The 20,435-nt window shown below is 35.9% G+C and overlaps 1 protein-coding gene across 1 annotated transcript in view; it reads right to left on the bottom strand.

Annotated features, from left to right (window-relative positions):
* Positions 1 to 20,435, bottom strand: part of NDST4 (N-deacetylase and N-sulfotransferase 4) — a 422,643-nt gene that overhangs the window by 27,932 nt on the left and 374,276 nt on the right. The window contains exons 9-10 of the mRNA XM_001362590.4: positions 11,724 to 11,847; positions 9,650 to 9,824 (exon numbers count right to left, since the gene is read on the bottom strand). Coding sequence (XP_001362627.2) covers positions 9,650 to 9,824; positions 11,724 to 11,847 — 299 coding nt within the window. The remainder of the gene's footprint in view (positions 1 to 9,649; positions 9,825 to 11,723; positions 11,848 to 20,435) is intronic.

The following is a 20,435-nucleotide window of genomic DNA, read 5'->3' as shown; positions in this document are numbered from 1 at the left end:
ACATATTGAGCATGTTTCTAAGACAGGTTTTAAATCCAAGTTTCCTAAACTTGAAGTCAGCTCTCCTATGCCACATTTCTTCTCACCATACACAAATACCTACATATAGATGTATGTGAGTATATATCTATCTCCCTGTATTTCTAACATCTATTTATCTATATCCCATTTACAATATATAGCAAATTGTATAGTTAAGAATATATCAGTAATTATAAGATAGAGGTGTGAGGGTTGTATTCTCATACTAAAAATATTTCTGGTTTATGAGATTTTTTTTGTAAGAGGAAAATTTTGTGTTCATGTACAGTTTGAGCCTGTGGGTCCATTCATATTTGATGATACTATAACATTGATCATCATAGAATATTTATATTCTAGAAACATCTGAAGCTATTCCCTTGAATATCTGTGATGAATTTTACTGTCATGCATATTTCAAAATAAAATAAGTCATTTTCTATTGATACTTTTTCCATTGACCTTCAAATATAGTAGTTGTATGTATTAGACTGAATATCAGTTCTGAACCTTTAAATAAGGCAAAATAGAGACTTCCGGTCAAGATGGTGGCTTAGAGAAAGCCAAAGTTCAGCTCTCAGGAAACCCTTCCTTACCGATCTCAAACTATATGCTCCTAGGGCACCGAAATTCAAAACGAACAACAGCTTAGACCCTGGGAACCCTCCTCTTGGACCTGGATCAAAAGGTAAGGCCCCCCAAAAGCCAGAACTCTAGATCACTGGGATCTCAGGGGTAGGCAGAAGGAAGGTCACAGGACCCATCCCCCCAACCCAGAGCACTAAGTCCGAGGCAGCAGAGGAAACCTCAGAGCCTCAGGGCTGGCTATTCTGAAGGCCGCTTCCTGAAAACACTCTGACTCAGTCTCGGGGGCACCCAACACAGACAACAGGGAAACAGAGAGAGACGGGGGGAGCCTGTAGCCCCCTGGCTGAATCCTTCCATCTGAGTCTCACAGAAGGTCCCTGCCTCAGGGCATACTCAGTTCAACCCAGTGGAAGTTAATCCTATCAGGAGCCCTCTGAGCTCCGGGAAGCTGCACCCCCCCCTCCTCCCCCCTCAGAGTGCAGGGTCTTCTGGCCAGTAAAGGCATAGAAACCCCTCACGGAGAGTACCAAGCCAGCCTCAGAGCATGGAAGTAAGGCAAAAGAGAAGCATCGGGAGGGAACTGAGGAGGGCAGAAACACCAAAACACCAGCAATTCCTGGCTTCCCCAGGAAGACAGAACAACAACTGCATAGAACGGACAATTTGACTAGGGCTAAAGCCTCTGAACACCAGACAGAGATAAGAAAAGCTAGAACTCCCCACTCAGATAGAGATGGCAAACAGCACAGAAGCACAAAAGCCTAAAAATTCAAAGAAAAACAAGAAGAAGGGGGCAACTTTGGACATATTTTATGTAGCAAAAATACAAAATACAGAGGAGATAGAAGAGGAAACCCAAGCAAATGCTCCAAAACCTCCCAAAGGAAATGGAAACTCTCCACAATCCCATGAAGAATTTGAATCAGAAATGATCAAAAAGATGGAAGCCTTCTGGGAGGAAAAGTGGGAAATAATGCAAAAGAAATTCACGCATCTACAAAATCAGTTTGACCAAAGTGAAAAGGAAAACCAGGCTTTAAAGGTCAGAATTAGGCAACTCGAAGACAAAGAGCAAGAATTAATAAAGCAAAGCCAAAAGATCAAGAAATTAGAAGAGAACATAAAATATCTCACTGACAAGGTCATAGACTTGGAAAATAGAGGGAGAAGAGACAATTTAAGAATAATTGGAGTACCAGAAAAGCCAGAAATAAACAGCAACTCGACATCGTAATACAAGATATAATCAAAGAAAATTGCCCAGAGATCCTAGAACAAGAGGGCAATACAGACACTGAAAGAGTTCACAGAACACCCTCTACACTAAATCCCCAAAAGACAACTCCCAGGAATGTAACTGCCAAATTCCAAAGCTTTTAATCAAAAGAAAAAATCTTACAAGAAGCCAGAAAAAGACAATTTAGATATAAAATAATGCCAATCAGGGTCACACAAGACCTTGCAAGTTCCACTCTGAATGACCATAAGGCATGGAACATGATTTTCAGAAAGGCAAGAGAGCTGGGCCTTCAACCAAGAATCAGCTATCCATCAAAATTGACTATATACTTCCAAGGGAAAGTATGGGCATTCAACAAAATAGAAGACTTCCAAGTTTTTGCAAAGAAAAGACCAGAGCTCTGTGGAAAGTTTGATACCGAAAAACAAAGACCATGGAATACTTGAAAAGATAAATATGAAGGAAAGGGAAAAGGAGAAAAATGTTATCTTTTTTTTTTACTCAAACTCTCTTCTATAAGGACTACATTTATATCAATCTATGTATATTAACATGTGGGGAAAACATAATGTGTAAATAGGGGGAAAAGAAAAACCAAATAGAATAATCTTTTTCACACAAAGATTTACATGGGAAGGGGAGGGGAAGTAAACTCCTATAAGAAGGAGAGGAAGAGAGTTTTTACTTAAACCTTACTCTCAGGGAAATCAACTCTGAGAGGGAAGAAAATTCAGATCCATTGGGATCTTGAATTCTATCTTACCCAACAAGGGTAGGGAGAAGGGAAAACCAAGGGGGGTGGTAGGGGGTAGGGAACACAAAAAAGGGAGGGAAGAAGAGGGGGGATGGGGAGGGAACAAAAAGGGAGGGACTAGGAAAGGTAACATATCAAGGGAGGGGACAAGGGGGACCGATTTAAAGTAAATCACTGGATTAAAATTTAGAGAGGAAGAAGAAAGGTTAGAATTAGGGAAGGATATCAAAATGCCAGGGAGTCCACAAGTGACAATCATAACTTTGAACATGAATGGGATGAACTCACCCATAAAATGTAGATGAATAGCAGAATGGATTAGAATACAAAACCCTACCATATGTTGTCTTCAAGAAACACACATGAGGCGGGTAGACATCCACAAGGTCAGAATTAAAGGATGGAGTAAGACCTTCTGGGCCTCAACTGACAGAAAGAAGGCAGGAGTGGCAATCATGATATCTGATAAAGCCAAAGCAAAAATAAACCTAATCAAAAGGGATAGGGAAGGTAATTATATTTTGTTAAAAGGGACTTTAGATAATGAGGAACTATCACTAATCAACATGTATGCACCAAATAATATAGCACCCAAATTTCTAATGGAGAAAGTAGGAGAATTGAAGGAAGAAATAGACAGTAAAACCATATTAGTGGGAGACTTGAACCAACCATTATCAAATTTAGATAAATCAAATAAAAAAATAAATAAGAAAGAGGTAAAAGGAAGTGAATGAAATCTTAGAAAAATTAGAATTAATAGACATACAGAGAAATATAAACAGGGACAAAAAGGAATACATCTTCTTCTTAGCACCACATGGCACATTCACAAAGACTGACCATACATTAGGTCACAGAAACATGGCATACAAATGCAGAAAAGCAGAAATAATAAATGCAGCCTTTTCAGATCACAAGGCAATAAAAATAATGACCAGTAATGGTACATGGAAAACCAAATAAAAAACTAATTTGAAATTAAACAATATGATACTCCAAAATCGTTTAGTTAGAGAAGAAATCATAGAAACAATAATTTCATCGAAGAAAATGACAATGGCGAGACATCCTTTCAAACCTTTTGGGATGCAGCCAAAGTAGTAATCAGAGGTAAATTCATATCCCTGAGTGCATATATTAACAAAATAGGGAGAGCAGAGATCAATCAATTGGAAATGCAAATAAAAAAACTCAAAAGCGATCAAATTAAAACCCCCCAGCAGAAAACCAAACTAGAAATCCTAAAAATTAAGGGAGAAATTAATAAAATCGAAAGTGATAGAACTATTGATTTAACTAATAAGACAAGAAGCTAGTACTTTGAAAAAACAAACAAAATAGACAAAGTACTGGTCAATCTAATTAAAAAATGGAAAGAAGAAAAGCAAATTAACAACATCAAAGATGAAAAGGGGGACATCACCTCAGATGAAGAGGAAATTAAGGCAATCATTAAAAATTACTTTGTCCAATTATATGGCAATAAATACACCAATTTAGGTGATATGGATGAATATATACAAAAATACAAACTGCCTAGACTAACAGAAGAAGAAATAGAATTCTTAAATAATCCCATATCAGAAAATGAAATCCAACAGGCCATCAAAGAACTCCCTAAAAAAAAATCTCCAGGGCCTGATGGATTCAAAAGTGAATTCTATCAAACATTCAGAGAACAGTTAATCCCAATACTATACAAACTATTTGACATAATAAGCAAAGAGGGAGTTCTACCAAACTCCTTTTATGACACAAACATGTTACTGATTCCAAAACCAGGCAGGTCAAAAACAGAGAAAGAAAATTATAGACCAATCTCCCTAATGAATATAGATGCAAAAATCTTAAATAGGATACTAGCAAAAAGACTCCAGCAAGTGATCAGAAGAGTCATTCAGCATGATCACGTAGGATTTATACCAGGGATGCAGGGCTGGTTCAATATTAGGAAAACCATCCACATAATTGACCACATCAACAAGCAAACCAACAAAAATCACATGATTATTTCAATAGATGCAGAAAAAGCCTTTGATAAAATACAACATCCATTCCTATTAAAAACACTAGAAAGCATAGGAATAGAAGGGTCGTTCCTAAAAATAATAAACAGTATATATCTAAAACCATCAGCTAATATCATCTGCAATGGGGATAAACTAGATGCATTCCCAATAAGATCAGGAGTGAAACAAGGATGCCCATTATCACCTCTACTATTTGACATTGTACTAGAAACACTAGCAGTAGCAATTAGAGAAGAAAAAGAAATTGAAGGCATCAAAACAGGCAAGGAGGAGACCAAGTTATCACTCTTTGCAGATGATATGATGGTCTTCTTAAAGAATCCTAGAGATTCGACCAAAAAGCTAATTGAAATAATCAACAACTTTAGCAAAGTTGCAGGATACAAAATAAACCCGCATAAGTCATCAACATTTCTATATATCTCCAACACATCTCAGCAGCAAAAACTAGAAAGAGAAATCCCATTCAAAATCACCTTAGACAAAATAAAATACCTAGGAATCTATCTCCCTAGACAAACACAGGAACTATATGAACACAACTACAAAACACTCTCTACAAAATTAAAACTAGACTTGAACAATTGGAAGAACATAAACTGCTCATGGGTAGGATGAGCCAATATAATAAAAATGACCATCCTACCCAAACTTATTCATCTATTTAGTGCCATACCCATGGAACTCCCAAAAAATTTCTTTACTGATTTAGAAAAAAACATAACAAAGTTCATTTGGAATAACAAAGGATCAAGGATATCCAGGGAAATAATGAAAAAAAAAAACACAAATGATGGGGGCCTTGCAGTCCCAGACCTCAAACTATATTATAAAGCAGCAGTCATCAAAACAATTTGGTACTGGCTAAGAGACAGAAAGAGGATCAGTGGAATAGACTGGGGGCAAGCGACCTCAGCAAGACAGTATACAATAAACCCAAAGATCCCAGGTTTTGGGACAAAAATCCACTATTCGATAAAAACTGCTGGGAAAATTGGAAGACAGTGTGGGAGAGATTAGGAATTGATCAACACCTCACACTCTACACCAAGATAAATTCAAAATGGGTGAATGACTTAAACATAAAGAAGGAAACCATAAGTAACTTGGGTAAACACAGAATAGTATACATGTCAGACCTTTGGGAGGGGAAAGACTTCAAAACGAAGGAAGACTTAGAAAGAATCACAAAATGTAAAATAAATAATTTCGACTACATCAAATTAAAAAAGCTTTTGTACAAACAAAACCAATGTAACTAAAATCAGAATGGAAACAACAGATTGGGAAAAAATCTTCATAGAAACCTCTGACAAAGGTTTAATTACTCAAATTTATAAAGAGTTAAATCAATTGTACAAAAAATCCAGCCATTCTCCAATTGATAAATGGGCAAGGGACATGGATAGGCAATTCTCAGATAAAGAAATCAAAACTATTAATAAGCACATGAAAAAGTGTTCAAGATCTCTTATAATCAGAGAGATGCAAATCAAAACATCTTTGAGGTATCACCTCACACCTAGCAGATTAGCTAACATGACAGCTATGGAAAGTAATGAATGCTGGAGGGGATGTGGCAAAGTAGGGACACTAATTCATTGCTGGTGGAGCTGTGAACTGATCCAACCATTCTGGAGGGCAATTTGGAACTATGCCCAAAGGGCAATAAAAGATCTTCTACCCTTTGATCCAGCCATAGCACTGCTGGGTCTGTACCCCAAAGAGATAATGGGGAAAAAAAGACTTTTACAAGAATATTCAAAGCTGCGCTCTTTGTGGTGGCCAAAAATTGGAAAATGAGGGGATGCCCATCAATTGAGGAATGGCTGAACAAATTGTGGTATATGTTGGTGATGGAATACTAATAAAGTGGAGGAATTCCATGGAGACTGGAACAACCTCCAAGAAGTGATGCAGAGTGAGAGGAGCAGAACCAGGAGAACATTGTACACAGAGACTAATACACTGTGGTATAATCGAACGTAATGGACTTCTTCATTAGTGGCGGTGTAATGTCCCTGAACAATCTGCAGGGATTTAGGAAAAAAAAACACTATCCACAAGCAGAGGACAAACTGTGGGAATAGAAACACCGAGGAAAAGCAAATGCCTGACTACAGTGGTTGAGGGGACATGACAGAGAAGAGACTCTAAACGAACACTCTAATGCAAATACTAACAACATGGCAAAGGGTTCGAATCAAGAACACATGTGATACCCAGTGGAATCACGCGTCGGCTATGGGGGGTAGGGGGGAGGGGAGGAAAAGAAAATGATCTTTGTCTTTAATGAATAATGCTTGGAAATGATCAAATAAAATATTATTAAAAAAAAAGGCAAAATAACCTACCGACTCTCCCAGTAGCCTTGTCAACATTATTGGCCATCTTTTTTCTACCAAGAGAATAAGAGCCTTGGAGGTGTGATGGCTCAATATTGGTTCTCTTGAGGTTTCTTGGCATCCTAACTCTTAGATAAGAGGTTCTTAGCCTTTGGTCTATGAATTTACATTTTTTAAAAAATTGAAAATTCTCTTTTGATATTGATTTCCTGTATAACACAGAGTGTTTTATTTCATGCATTAAAATTATTTCAATGAACTATGAGCTTCACCAGATTGTCAATGTATTCATGACACACACAAAAATAAAGAACCCATGCCTTATAGCTAACCTTTCCTAGTTAGGTCCTCATGTACTACCTTGTGACCTTGGTTAGTTTCTGACATTAAAGACTTCTGAGTGTTCAGATTTCCTCCCTAATAATCAATTCTGATGCCTTACAGTATGCTTTTCACTTCTCACTCGACCTTCCCTTAAAAAACATCACTCTTCATCTGTACCCTAGAGCCCTTGACTCCTCAGTTCTCTCTCGGGTAATTTCCCTTTCATTAGCCACTCTTTCTCCTTATCCTCATCTTGACCCATTGGTGAAACAACTCAGCTATACTCTGTCTTCTCTTTAAATTATAACCACTTTATTATATTGTAGATTATGTTTAGCCTCAGCCTTGGATCATTACCATTATTTGTTACCTACAAAGGTATTGCTGAATGAAGGTAGAAGAAATCAAATAACAATTTTGATTTGGTCCACTACAACTTACACAAACCTCAACTGGGTTCTGACTGCTGTTAGGCAATTTTAATAAATGTACCTAATGAATTACCTCTCCCTCTTTCCACAGCAACTCTTCCACACCTTTTCATCACTCCTCAAACTTCCATTGGTTCCTCCTTCCCCCACTCTCTCAGCTGACATCTTTCATATTTTATAAATAAAAATTGAAGCCATTCACCATGCCTTCTTCCATAATCACCACTTCCTTCACCTCTGGCCAAAGCTAATTCCTCTACTTAGTGATCACATTCCATCACATTCCAACAGACTCTCTCCTCTGCCATTCCTACTCTCACTTATTTTCCACATTTCCCTCTTTTTGGCTCATGTCTACAAACAATCAAATGTCTCCCCTTCTTAAAAAAAAACAGACTAAATTATTCTATCTTCACAAATCTTCATTCCATATATCATCTGCTCTTTGTAACTAAACACTTCAAAAAGCTGTCTATGATGGGTGTCTCCACTTTTTTTCCTGTTACTCTCTTCTTAACATTTTATAATCCAACTTCCTACCTTCATCATTCTGCTAAAATGTCCAATGTGATTAATGATTTCTTAGTTGTGAAGTCCAATGGTCTTTCCTCCATCATTCTCACTAACTTCTCTGTAGCCTTTGTCACTATTGATTACTGTCTCCTCCTTGATAATCTCTTCTCTCTAGTTTTTCAGTATACTTCTCTCTCCTGATTTCCCTTCTGTCTATCTGGCCACTCATACACTTTATCCTTTAGGGGTTGCTCTTCTAGGACCCATCTTCTAACTATAGTTGTCTTAGGTTCTGTTCTAGGTCTTTCTCTCTTCTTTCTATTCAACTGGTGATCTCATCACCTTCTATGGATTTATTTACCATCTCTATTCTGATGATTCTTAAATCTACCTTCTTTTTCTCCAATCTCTTTCCTGACCTTGAATCTTGCATCTTCAATTTCTTTTGATACACTTCAAACTGGATATCTAGTAGAGATCTTAAATTCAACATGTCCAAAGCCAAACTCATGATCTTCCACACTAAACCTTTCCTATTTCCATATTCCATATTTCTGTGGAGAGCAACATCATCCTCCTGGTCCCTTAGGTTCAAAATCTAGGAGTCATTCCAAATTCATTATTTACCTTGCTTCTTCATTTTTGCAGTAAGTACAGTATTCTTGCCTCAAGTCTCTTCCTGCTCCAATCCACCCTCTATTTAGTCACTTTTCCCTAAAACAAAATAATTTTCCCTAAAACAAAGGTTTGGTTATCTAAATGTCCTTCAACCCCACTTCTCACCACTCAGTAATCTCTAGTGGCTTTTTATTGCCCTCAGGAACAAATACAAAATGCTCTGTTTGGCATTTGAAGCTCTTTATAACCTACGCCCTCTTCTTTTCCAGTCTTCTTACACCTTATTCTACAGAATAACCTCTTTGATCTAGTGACAATGGCCTACTGCCTGTTCCATAAACAAAGAACTCCATCTCTTGGATCTTCACTGTCTCTCTGACTATATTTCCTGCCTAGAATGATCTCCTTTCTCTGCACCAACTACTGATTTTCATGGCTTTCTTGAAATTCCAACTAAAATCTCACTTTCTACATGAAGCTTTCCCTAACTCTTTTAATCCCAGACTCTTCCTTCTGTTAATTATTTCCTATTTATTATGTAGCTCTTGCTTTGTATGTATTTATTTGCATATTGTTACCTCCATGAAATCATAAGTTACTTGAAGGCATGGAGTTATTGTTTGCCTGTTTATGCATCCCCAACACTTAGCACATTATTGGCACATAGAAGGTATTTAATAAATATTAATTAATTATTCATTTTTTTGCTTTTTTTTTACACATCATTCAATAAAACTTAATCAGCATCATTCTATATTTAGAGCCACAGAAAAATTTAATACCTGGTACCAGGAGTATGCTCTGTCTGAGGGGTCAATGAGAATGGTGATGATCTTGGCCTTGGGAACCAGTGATGCAGCTCTTCTTGGAGCTTCCTCTGAATGGAAGTAGTTGGCACTCTTCTCAAATAGAAAATCATTGGTAATGTTGGAGGGGATGGGAAAAAAATCCATGTACCTGGAGATATATGAAATGAGACAAAGAACTGAAGTCAGAATGTGAAATCTCTATCACATTTTTGCTGTAAAATTTCCAAACCCTATGACTTGCAAGTTCAAATTTTAAAAAGGGTCACATTTTAATTATTAGAGGCTAATAATTAATCCAGCAGGTATTACTTGAAGGTAAAGGAATGATGTTCAAAATATCTCAATGATTCATTTCATTGGGGGAAAAATACTGTTGGGTCATGAGTCAGTGTTGTCAAAAACTAAATGGAGAAAACTAGGCTTATCATGGTTTTGAAAAATTAGTTTTCCTCAGAAGGCATTTTTAAACAGCAAAATTATGTGTGTGAACTTGAATGTGAAAGTTCCTAAATTAAGATTAAAATGTGCTTGCAAGAAAAATGCAAAATAGCATCAGAATAGCAATAAGATACTAAAGAGATTATAGTTGTTCTATTTTTTTAAACCTCTGCATAATTTGTACTATGTAAAGCAATGTGGACACATTACCGCCTATCTAAAGTAATTAAGGAAATATTTCCTGCTGGTTTGATCCCATGGAGCCTCTGTAGGTTCTCTCTTCCATATGCCATATAAATGTTCCTCTTTGTTTAGATTATGGAGTCAGTATGCTCTGAGGTTATGCAGTGCCGTGCCTGAATTACATTTGACACCTTCATAACTGCTCCTCCCATCTGCAGTCCCCAGGTGTTCCAGAAATAAATAAGGGTAACCATTCTGAATCCATCTAAGGCTTATTTCTTCCTTAGACATTGATAATTGTGTTTCCCAAAGACCAAGGGGAGAGGAGTCTTCTCTACCACTCTTTCCAAATTTGGTCCTCAAATTGGACTCAGACATAGGAGAAAACAACTCTTTTCTAATGTCTAGGAGATTGGTGGTGGCTCCAATGTTTCCTAGTGGTTATCCAAGAGCTAGATAGAACAATATCATCATGGTTCATAGTAAGGACATTATGCCCACGCAAGTATGCCCAGCCTTGCTCACTGTCATCCTTGTTACATATATAATCCTAGTCATGACTATTAATGGTCTAAATTGGTTTAACTTGGGAATTAGATTTATGTGTGATGCTAAATCACATGAGGCATCAATATAAGCACATATATGCAAGGGAATTGTCCTGAGAGAGTTCTCCTTTATTTTCTAAGGAGTTGGGGGAATCAGGTCAATATATATTTAGAAAGGTTGGAATAAAACAAAGAATGTAGAAGGAACATCAGAAGATCAATGACAGTATCAGGTACATTCTATTACAACCTGGGAGAAAATATGCAAGTCACAGCATTTTTGACAATATTGGTTTGCACAACTTATGGAATATAGCCCCTGTATTTTTCTCTTAAACTATATATGCTACTAGTGATAATGTGCTTTAGTCAATGTTCTATTATGATCTGAATGATGAACATTACTGTCTGTATCATAATACAACATGTACAGCAGACACGGCTAATGAAGATATATATTACAGCATATATTAACAAATAGCTCATATCATCTGAATTTTTCCAAGAATCAACAAGAATGTAAATGAAAGAGCCAACTATTATCTTGAGAATATTTTTCTAGACATAATCAAATAGCATGCTTTAGAAAATTTAAATATTCTTATTAAATATTCTGATGAGGAATGCCATAGAATTCTTTATTTAATCATATTATTTTACTAGAAAAATATTATCATTATTGTACTGTCCAAATAAAATTATGGGCAACACTGATTAAATGTCTCATCATTATGAATTAATTTCTAATTCATTGTGATAGCACTGAGCATAACAAATTCATCTGGTAATTATGCAGATGTCCTATGTACATCTATAATTGCTCCATTGTGATTTAGCATGTGTTAATAATATACTTTCTTTTTTATTTTCCTTCTTACCAGTCAATTCCCTTCTGATAGTTGTTTCCATTAAAGAATTGAACTTCTTCAAATGTTTTTGGACTGGGGAGATTGCTGATGATGGAAGGATGCATAAGTAGAAATAAATAAAGTGCAGTTGTCCCTATGGCAAAGAGGAAAAAAAAAGATTATGGAACATAAACACTGAATAAAGAAGATGCCTCAGCTTTTATTTAAATCAGTATTAACAAAAGAAAAAAGAACAATATTAAGGAAAACAGAACCTCCTAGTGCCTAAATGATTTTTTGGAGATCTTCAACATTCTGAAACTAACAATTTCCTCAATTGTACCACATTGAACTGAACAACTAATGTTGATGTGGTTTTCTTGTTGATTTAATATGATTATCACTAATTTATTATCAAAGAAATAACAAGAATAACAAATTTATTACTAAAATGAATCCAGAATTTTGAGAAAGACAAAGACAAAGGAGAAGAGAAAAAATAAAGAGATTGTGTGTGTGTGTGTGTGTGTGTGTGTGTGAGAGAGAGAGAGAGAGAGAGAGAGAGAGAGAGAGAGAGAGAGAGAGAGAGAGAGAGAGAGAGAGGAGCAAGGTCTTTTCCTTTACATAGATGAATCAAAACAGATCCCTCCCCCCCCCCAAAAAAAAATCTAGGAATGGATATTCCAATCTCTTGTACAACTTCTTTCTGGAGCTTTTAAAAAAATTAGTTTTTTTCCCCCAAATCTTAATTTGTGATTTCATTCCTATGTAGAACTCCCAATGTAAAAATTCACTTCAAGCCCCTCCATCAATGCAGATCAACAATTTCATTGTTATTAGTTCTATCTTACAGTTGTTTTAGAATGTCAAAGGGGAAGCTTAAGTGGCACAATGGAGAGTGTGCCAGGCTTCCTGGAGTCAAGAACGTTTATCTTCATGAATACAAATATGATCTCATTCACTTAATAGCTATGTGATCCTGGACCCATCATATTATACTTTTTGCCTCAGTATCCTCAATTGTGATCTCTGGAAAGAAATGGCAAGCCACTTCAATATCTTTCCTGAGAAAACATCAAATGGGATCACAACTAAAAAAAGACTGAATGTCACAATGAGAATGCCAGTTTTTGATAGCTATCTTGCTAGATAAATAGATGAGTGGAAATTTCCCTAGCACCACTATATCTGCCTGGCTCCAAACCAGACCATGCTTCACACACCATCTGACTTTCCCTCTGGGTCATCTTACCAAGTGCCCAGACACTGATATGTTCTTCTTCCTCATTCTCTTCTCTTCTTCTCTTATTTTCACCTCTTACTATGAGGTTAGTAGTCAAACCCTGGGCATGTTAAGCCCATGGTTTTACTTCCTATTTCTACTACTTTCCAGAACAGACTCCCAATCTTTGATCATATTCCCATCTGTGTGTTATGTTCTTCTACTGAAATGTATACTCTTTGGGGACAAGGATGAACAAGATTTGTTTCCTTTTTGTATTTGTACTTTCAATGCTTAATATAATACTTAGAACCCTATAAGCACTTAAGCAATCTTTTTCATCTATCCATTCATCCATTCACTCATTCTACATCTCAAAGATATTATAAGAGGAAAACAAATCAGAGAAATCTCCTTAGGCTCATACTTTGGACCTGGCTTGGTGCAACTGAAGGACAGAAAGGAACTTAGGGAAGAACTACACAAAATATTGCCCCCAGATATGTCTATATACCAGTTATACACTCTACCTCTCTTTCTCTGTTCCTTTGTCTCACTTTTTCTGTCTCAGTCAGTCTGTCTGTATTCCTCTCTTGTCCCTTTACTTTCTTCCCCTTTTCCTTTCCACCACACTTCTCTGACTATACCCCCACCTTATCTCCTTCTCTTTTTGCTATTACTTTCTATTATAAGGAGTTATTCTTTGGAGGGAAGAGGGGGAAATTAATATGATATAAAACCAAAATATATTAATAAATATTTTAAAAGATGTAGACAATTTCAAAAGTTGTCATGATCACAATGGTAGAATCTTCTTCCTTAATTTGTTTGTAAGTTTTTAACCTGGATTCCACAGATTTATTTCAGGAGTTTATGAACTTAGATAGGAAAAATACCACCTCACTTCATTCAATGTAATTGGTTTCCCTTGCAATATCATGTACTTTAAAACACATTTAAAATATTATTTTGAAAAGAGGTTTATAAGCTTCATTAGACTGCCAAGGGAATCTCTCTCTCTCTCTCTCTCTCTCTCTCTCTCTCTCTCTCTCTCTCTCTCTCTCTCTCTCTCTCTCTCTCTCTCTCTCTCTCTCTTTTGCTACACAGACACACACACACATAGCCCTTGGATTTAAAAACAGTCAACAACTTAAATACTAGAGAACATAGAGTCTTGGCTCCTTCTGATACCTTCCTTCTAGCCTTCTACCTTTTCTATAACTCTGAAACATCTATCTGTGTCCCTCTTGTTATTTGGGAAGTTCAGAAATGATGGTTTATAAAACCAATCACATTTTATTATTGCCCCAGAGTGCTACTAAATAATATAATTAGGTAATCATTCATATTATATATATATATATTGTATATACAAATTTTACACTAAAAGAGGCTGAACTTATAATTAGACTTGATTGGATATAGTATTTTCTTCTTCTTAGGAATGTCTACATTCCACAAAAAGGCACACCCTCTGGTGTTAATGGGAGTTATCCATGACTAAAGGAATAGGAAGCTACAGAAAAGAGTTCATCTTAAATTATAAGACTCAAAGGGGCTTTGGGAATTTTTACATTTCTCACATTAAGATAGCATTATCATAGGAACACTGGAATTATTTATTCTTGTAAACATCTTTCTATTAACCCAGTTCATTATTTTTTAAAGTTGTTTTTTGTCAATATTTCTTATTTCAATGGTGCAAGGAAACCTGGTTAGAAAACTACTTCTACCATTGCAGATTCACATCCATTTTGTAATGTATATTTTGAGAGAAGTCCCTGGAGTACTGACATGCTAAATAATTTACTCAGGATTATATAGCCAAAAATGCCATTATTATGACTTGGACACACAGGTATTCAATTCTTATTAGAATATTAGGAATTACTTCATTTATTGTATTTTTTTATCCTCAGTGGCTTGAATAATGCTTGGAACAAAGAAAGTACATAAGTATGGACGGAATGATTTCTTGACTGATTTTCTTTCAGTTATATTATTTTTTTAAAGGGCAAAAATAATGATTCAAGACTCTTGACTTTCTAGATTTCAACATCATGACTCTGCTATGATCACCCTCTGGGCCTCTCTCTTTTATCCTGGAATATTATCTATTATATTGAGTGCCTCTTTGGACTTTCATTTTGGAGAGGGCATCAGGCTAAGCCAACATTCATACTCCTTGTGCTGACCTTCTGCATCATGCTTCTATCAAGGCATCTCCATCCTTCTCCCATCCCCATCCTTTTCTTTTCAGCTCCCTGTTATGTGTTGTCCTCCCACCCCCATTGGAATGTAAGCTCTTTGAAGGCAGGGATAATCTTATTTTTCTCATACTCCCCCCCCCCCTTATATTTATAATCCCTTTACTTAGCATAGTATCTGGCACATAGTAAGTGCTTAATAAATGTTCATTGTTTTGCCTTGCCTTCTTATGTTGTTATTTGTTGAAAGATTTCATAGTATGACTAACAGAGTGCTGGATCTGAAATCAGAAAGATCTTTGTTCAAAACCTACCTGGGGTATTTATAAATCATGTGGCCCTAGACAAATAATCTAACTAGTATTGAAATCAGTTTCCTTATTTGTGAAATGAATTAGTCATAATTAATCATCTCTAAAGTCTCTTACTTATTAATCATTGATCTATAACAAATAATAGACATAACTTCTTTCCTCTTTACAGTGATAAATTAAGCAGGAAAGGTAGGCTTTTTCCAATCTGTAATTTTGTAGCAAGCAATAAAAACAACAAAATGTATTCCATGACAAATGGTACAGAGTCTGTTTTAAAATTAAATTTTCAGCACTTCTCTCCAACTTGGGCATTTTTTTTTGTATATTTAGTAATCTTGTCTCAGATCTGGAGTTGAAAATGACTTGGGGAAGTTATTATATTTTAAACAAAAAAAGAGATTTCTGAAATTACCTAGCTGTTTTCTTACTTCCCTAAATATATATGCGGCTAAAACCTAGTGTCAATCCAGGTTATATTTCTTTAGGGCAGAGGAATTTTAACAACTGCTTTCTAATAAGCTGGAAATTTTGCCCCAAACCCTTAAAATGATCTACCTTTACATAGCACCAAAACTCCGGGATGGGTCATGTTTATTTATTATGACTATTTGTATTATGCTACGGTTTGTGAACTCACTGATAAGAATGCTTCAATTCATATCTAGTGAATTCCAAACACATCAAGACAATAAAAACTTTAATTAATCAGTACATGAGTAAAGTATATAAAACTGTCACATACTGAAGAAAGTATAAAATACTCTAATTGAAAGTGTCATCCCATGGGTGAACGACTTTAACTATCTTTTACCACATTCTTAGACTGTTTTCCTTTAGCAACTTAGAAAGCACAAAGAAAGAATTTCTGACTCCAAATATGCTGGGGACAGTAAGTTTAAAATATGTCAGTGAATTGAAAATACTCCATTCTCTGTCCCTATGGAAAGTAACCAAATAAATTAAACAATGTGTTATCTTTCTATGATGGTTGAAATTGTGGCATATTTTCTTTGTCCAATCCCAGTAGAAACCATATGAAGAAGCTTAACATTTTCCCCTAGATCACTTTCTTGACATGAGCATCTAATAATATTATGGGCTTAATCAGTTTTTTTTTTAAAAATCAGATTTAATAAGATCTTTTGGGAAAGACTTTTGTTCTATGACTTAGACCAGTTCTTTGTTAGTTTAGGTTCCCTATTAGAACCAAAAGAGCTACTCTGTAATCATTTAATATTTAACAAAAGGAGATTGAGTCATAGCAAGAGAAGGTTAGGCATTGAGGAGATTTTGTGTTTATTTAACTGAATGAAGCTCCCTTGTGGCAGAACAGGAGATCCCCATCGCTGCTTTGTACTTAGACAAATGAGGAAGTATCAATAATTGAGACTTTTCTTCTTTGAATCAACCAAGTTTTACGGATTATGAGACCCGATATCTTTTAAGAATCTAGTCTAACTTGAATGGGAAGCAGGGGTTAGGATTTTGCTTCTACCAAAGCTTGCTTGCATACAGCTAGGGAAGAAGTTGCTGAAGACCTGGAAGTTCACCGGACTTAACTATTAATTGCTAAAAAGCTAAATGGAAATGCATTAATCACATGTTTCTAGTCTGGTATTATAGTGCTTGGTGAATTATGCTTTCATTGTGCCCAGCATTAATGAATGTGAATGAAATTGAAAGATAGCCAAAAGTTAGCCTATGACAATGAAGGACTTTCAAGTATTTACTTAATTTTTTTAAAGTTTTGATTGAACCAAGTGATAAAATTAATCACAAGACATGTCATTTCAGTTAAAGCAGCAAGTGAACATATTATAAACAAACAAACAAAAAACCCAAACCCAATCAAACCTTAAATTAAGTAGTCATTTTAGGCAAAATGATCAAAACTAACCATCCTATACTTGAATTGTGGCAAAGGCTTTAAAAATCTTGAAGATGCTATTGTTAACATTTCTTAATTATTAATGAAAACAGCTGACAGTTGGTGTACAAGACCAAGGTGTGATCACATACACACACACACCACTCCTTAAAGAAGGATAGCATCAAGGGCCTTAAAGACAACTAGGCAATGCAGTGGATAGGATGTTGTGCTTGGAGGAATGAAAATTGGAATTCAAATCTGGTTTAAGAAGCTTGGTGCCTCTGTGAATCTGGCCAAGTCAGTTAACTTCTCTGTCTGCCTCAGTTAACTCAACTATAAAATAGGGGTAATAACATAATCTATCTTCGTTTATGAGGATCAAATAAAAACCTTATTTTTATAGCACAGTGACTAGTACTCTGAAAAGCAGTCATCTAATCAATCAACAAATATTTAGTAATTTAGTAAAAACTTGAGGTAAAAGTATAAGAAAGGAAATAGTGTTTTCTTGTAAAAATCTTCCACTTTCTAATCAGGAAAAAAGAAATCTTTGGGAGGTAAAGTCAGTGACTTAGTGGATTGAGTGTCAGGCCTGGAGAAGGGAGATCCTGGGTTCAAATCTGATTCCAGAGACTTCCAAACTTTGTGACCCTGGGCTATTTACTTAACTTCCATTGCCCAGCCCTTACTGTACTTCTTCCTTGGAATCAATACAGAATATTGATTCTGAAATAGAAGCTAACATTTCTTTTTTAATTTAAGTCTGGAACATCAGGGTCAATAATAGGTTTGGGTGAGACATTTATCATTTCTTATACAATTTAGGAAGTTAGCAAGAGAGGTCCATGTCACCAAAGTGTCTCAGAGTACACAGGGTGACAACATCAGCCATCCTTTTTGGAGGTAGCTATGAAAGTGGCAGCAGCAGCTTCAGTAGCTCTAAACCCAGAGATGATAAAGGGGAAAACTGGTCAGAAAGAGATTACAGGAAATATTTTGTTGGCAATGGGTGAAGTTGATGCTACTTGGCAACTTTACTACCTCTTCAGAATTCTGGGTTGCAGTTTCAGGTCACAATTCTAAGGCAGGGAGATGATCTTATGATCTGGAATAGTTGCAGTTCCAAAGCAAGAAGAGCATTAGAGCTTGCAGTTGCAGGAGAGCAGGGAACCTGGGTCAAGAAAAGCACTAGTAGGGTCCTTCCTAGGTAAAGACCAGAGTGTAGAACAGGAAAGCAATAACTTTATCCAGAATAATCCTAATTTAAAAATACTCCAAACTTGCAAAGACCTATAACTAACTCTAAAAATATCAGCATTGAAAAGTACCTCTCCATTCCAAGGTGAGCAGAGCCCAACTTTAGCATAAAGATTAAAATAAAAAAGTACACTAGAAAAATAAACAACACAATAAGAGCTTTATCATAAAACATTATTATGCTGGCAGGAATACCAAGAGACAAACTCAGAGGAAGACAAGAACATGACTGTTAATTGGTGGACCCAAGTCAACAAGATTCTTGGAGGAGTTAAAGAGATAAGTGTAGTAGAAGAAAAACTGGAAAAAGAAATGAGAATGATACAAAAGAAAATAGTAAAAAAAATTAAAAGCTTGTTAAGAGAGGCACAAAATTCACTGAATTTAAAAAAAGACTTTTTTTAAAGGCAGATTGACTTTTTTGGGGGGATTTTCCTCAATTTACAAGTTCTTTTTTCGTGTGTTACTTTAAGTGCCTAGCAATGCTGCCTGGTTTCTGTTCATCAACAAGTTCATTGGAATTTGATAACTAAGGAAAGATTCATTATGGTGCCCAAATATTTGGCCGGTGTTTATTGTAAAGCCCTGAAATGTACTTGTGCTTCAGAAAGGAGGGGTTCTGTGAAATAATCTTCAGGCTTTGATTCTGTAATTACAATTTTTGGGGGTACTAATATAGAGGGATTAAAGTGGGGTATATAAAAGAATAAAAAAATAGAAGAGAAAGTGAAATATCTCAATGAAAAGACAAATAAAATGGAAAATAATTGAGGAGAGATCATTTAAAGAATTATTGGACTAATTGAAAGTCATTATAAAAAAAGTTTAAACATCAAATTTGAAGAAATTATAAAGGAAAATGTGCCATAATGCCCTAGATTCAGAGGGTAAAATAGAAGCTGAAAAAATCCACCAGTAGTTTCCTGAAGGAGATACCCAAATGAAGACTCTCAGGAAATTATGAACAAATTAGTGAACTCTTATATCAAGGAGAAAATATTGCACACAGAAACAATTCAAATATTATAGTCATAGATCACAAAAATTTTAGCAACTTTCAAGTTAAAGGAGCATAGGGGTTGGAATATAATATTCCAGGAGGCAAAGGAGTTGGGATACAACCAAGAATAACATACGTTGCAAAACTGACTGTAATTCTTTAGGGGAAAATGGATATTTAATGAAATAAAGAATTTTCAAGCATTCATGAACAAAAGACCAGAACTTAATAGAAAATTTGATCCTCAATCAAAAGCCAAGTGAACTATAAAAAGATAACCATGAATAAAAAAATCACAAGATACTCAATAAGGCTAAACTAATTTCATTCCTATATAATAAAATGATTCATATAATTCCTAAGAATTTTATGTTTATTAAGGCAGTTGGAATGAGTGTCTATATGGACAGAAGGCAAGAGTATGAGCAGAATGTTTTGGGACCTGAATTAACATTGTGGAAAGGAAAACAAGACTGACAGTTGGTGAGGGAAGGGGCAACTGGTAATGGCAGTTGGGTCTTGTGACTAGCACTTCCTTCCTGCCGGATTTGACATCCTTCCTGGTGTGGGAGGAGGGGGGAGCTTGTTCAGCCCAGTCTGGTGTGGTGTGCCTTTTCTTGGTTCAGCCCGAAGATTTAGGCCCAATCACTTCTGAAGGTTAGAATTGTTCTTGTTTGCTTTCTGTCTACTGCTAAGATTCTGAAATTGACAAAACTGGCACAGAAGACAGGAGTGGGAAAAACCCTCCACCAGCCTGTGGGGCCTGGCCTCAACTCTGAAGCTGAGGAAAAACTCCAATCCCAACTGGTTATTAAATTTTATATTATTTGAATTTGCAGTCAGATAAGTGGAGTATCTTTTCTGGGTATAGA

Source organism: Monodelphis domestica, chromosome 6 (assembly GCF_027887165.1).
Source record: "Monodelphis domestica isolate mMonDom1 chromosome 6, mMonDom1.pri, whole genome shotgun sequence".
Classification (NCBI taxonomy): Eukaryota; Metazoa; Chordata; class Mammalia; order Didelphimorphia; family Didelphidae; genus Monodelphis; species Monodelphis domestica.
This window is presented reverse-complemented; position numbering and strand designations above follow the sequence as displayed.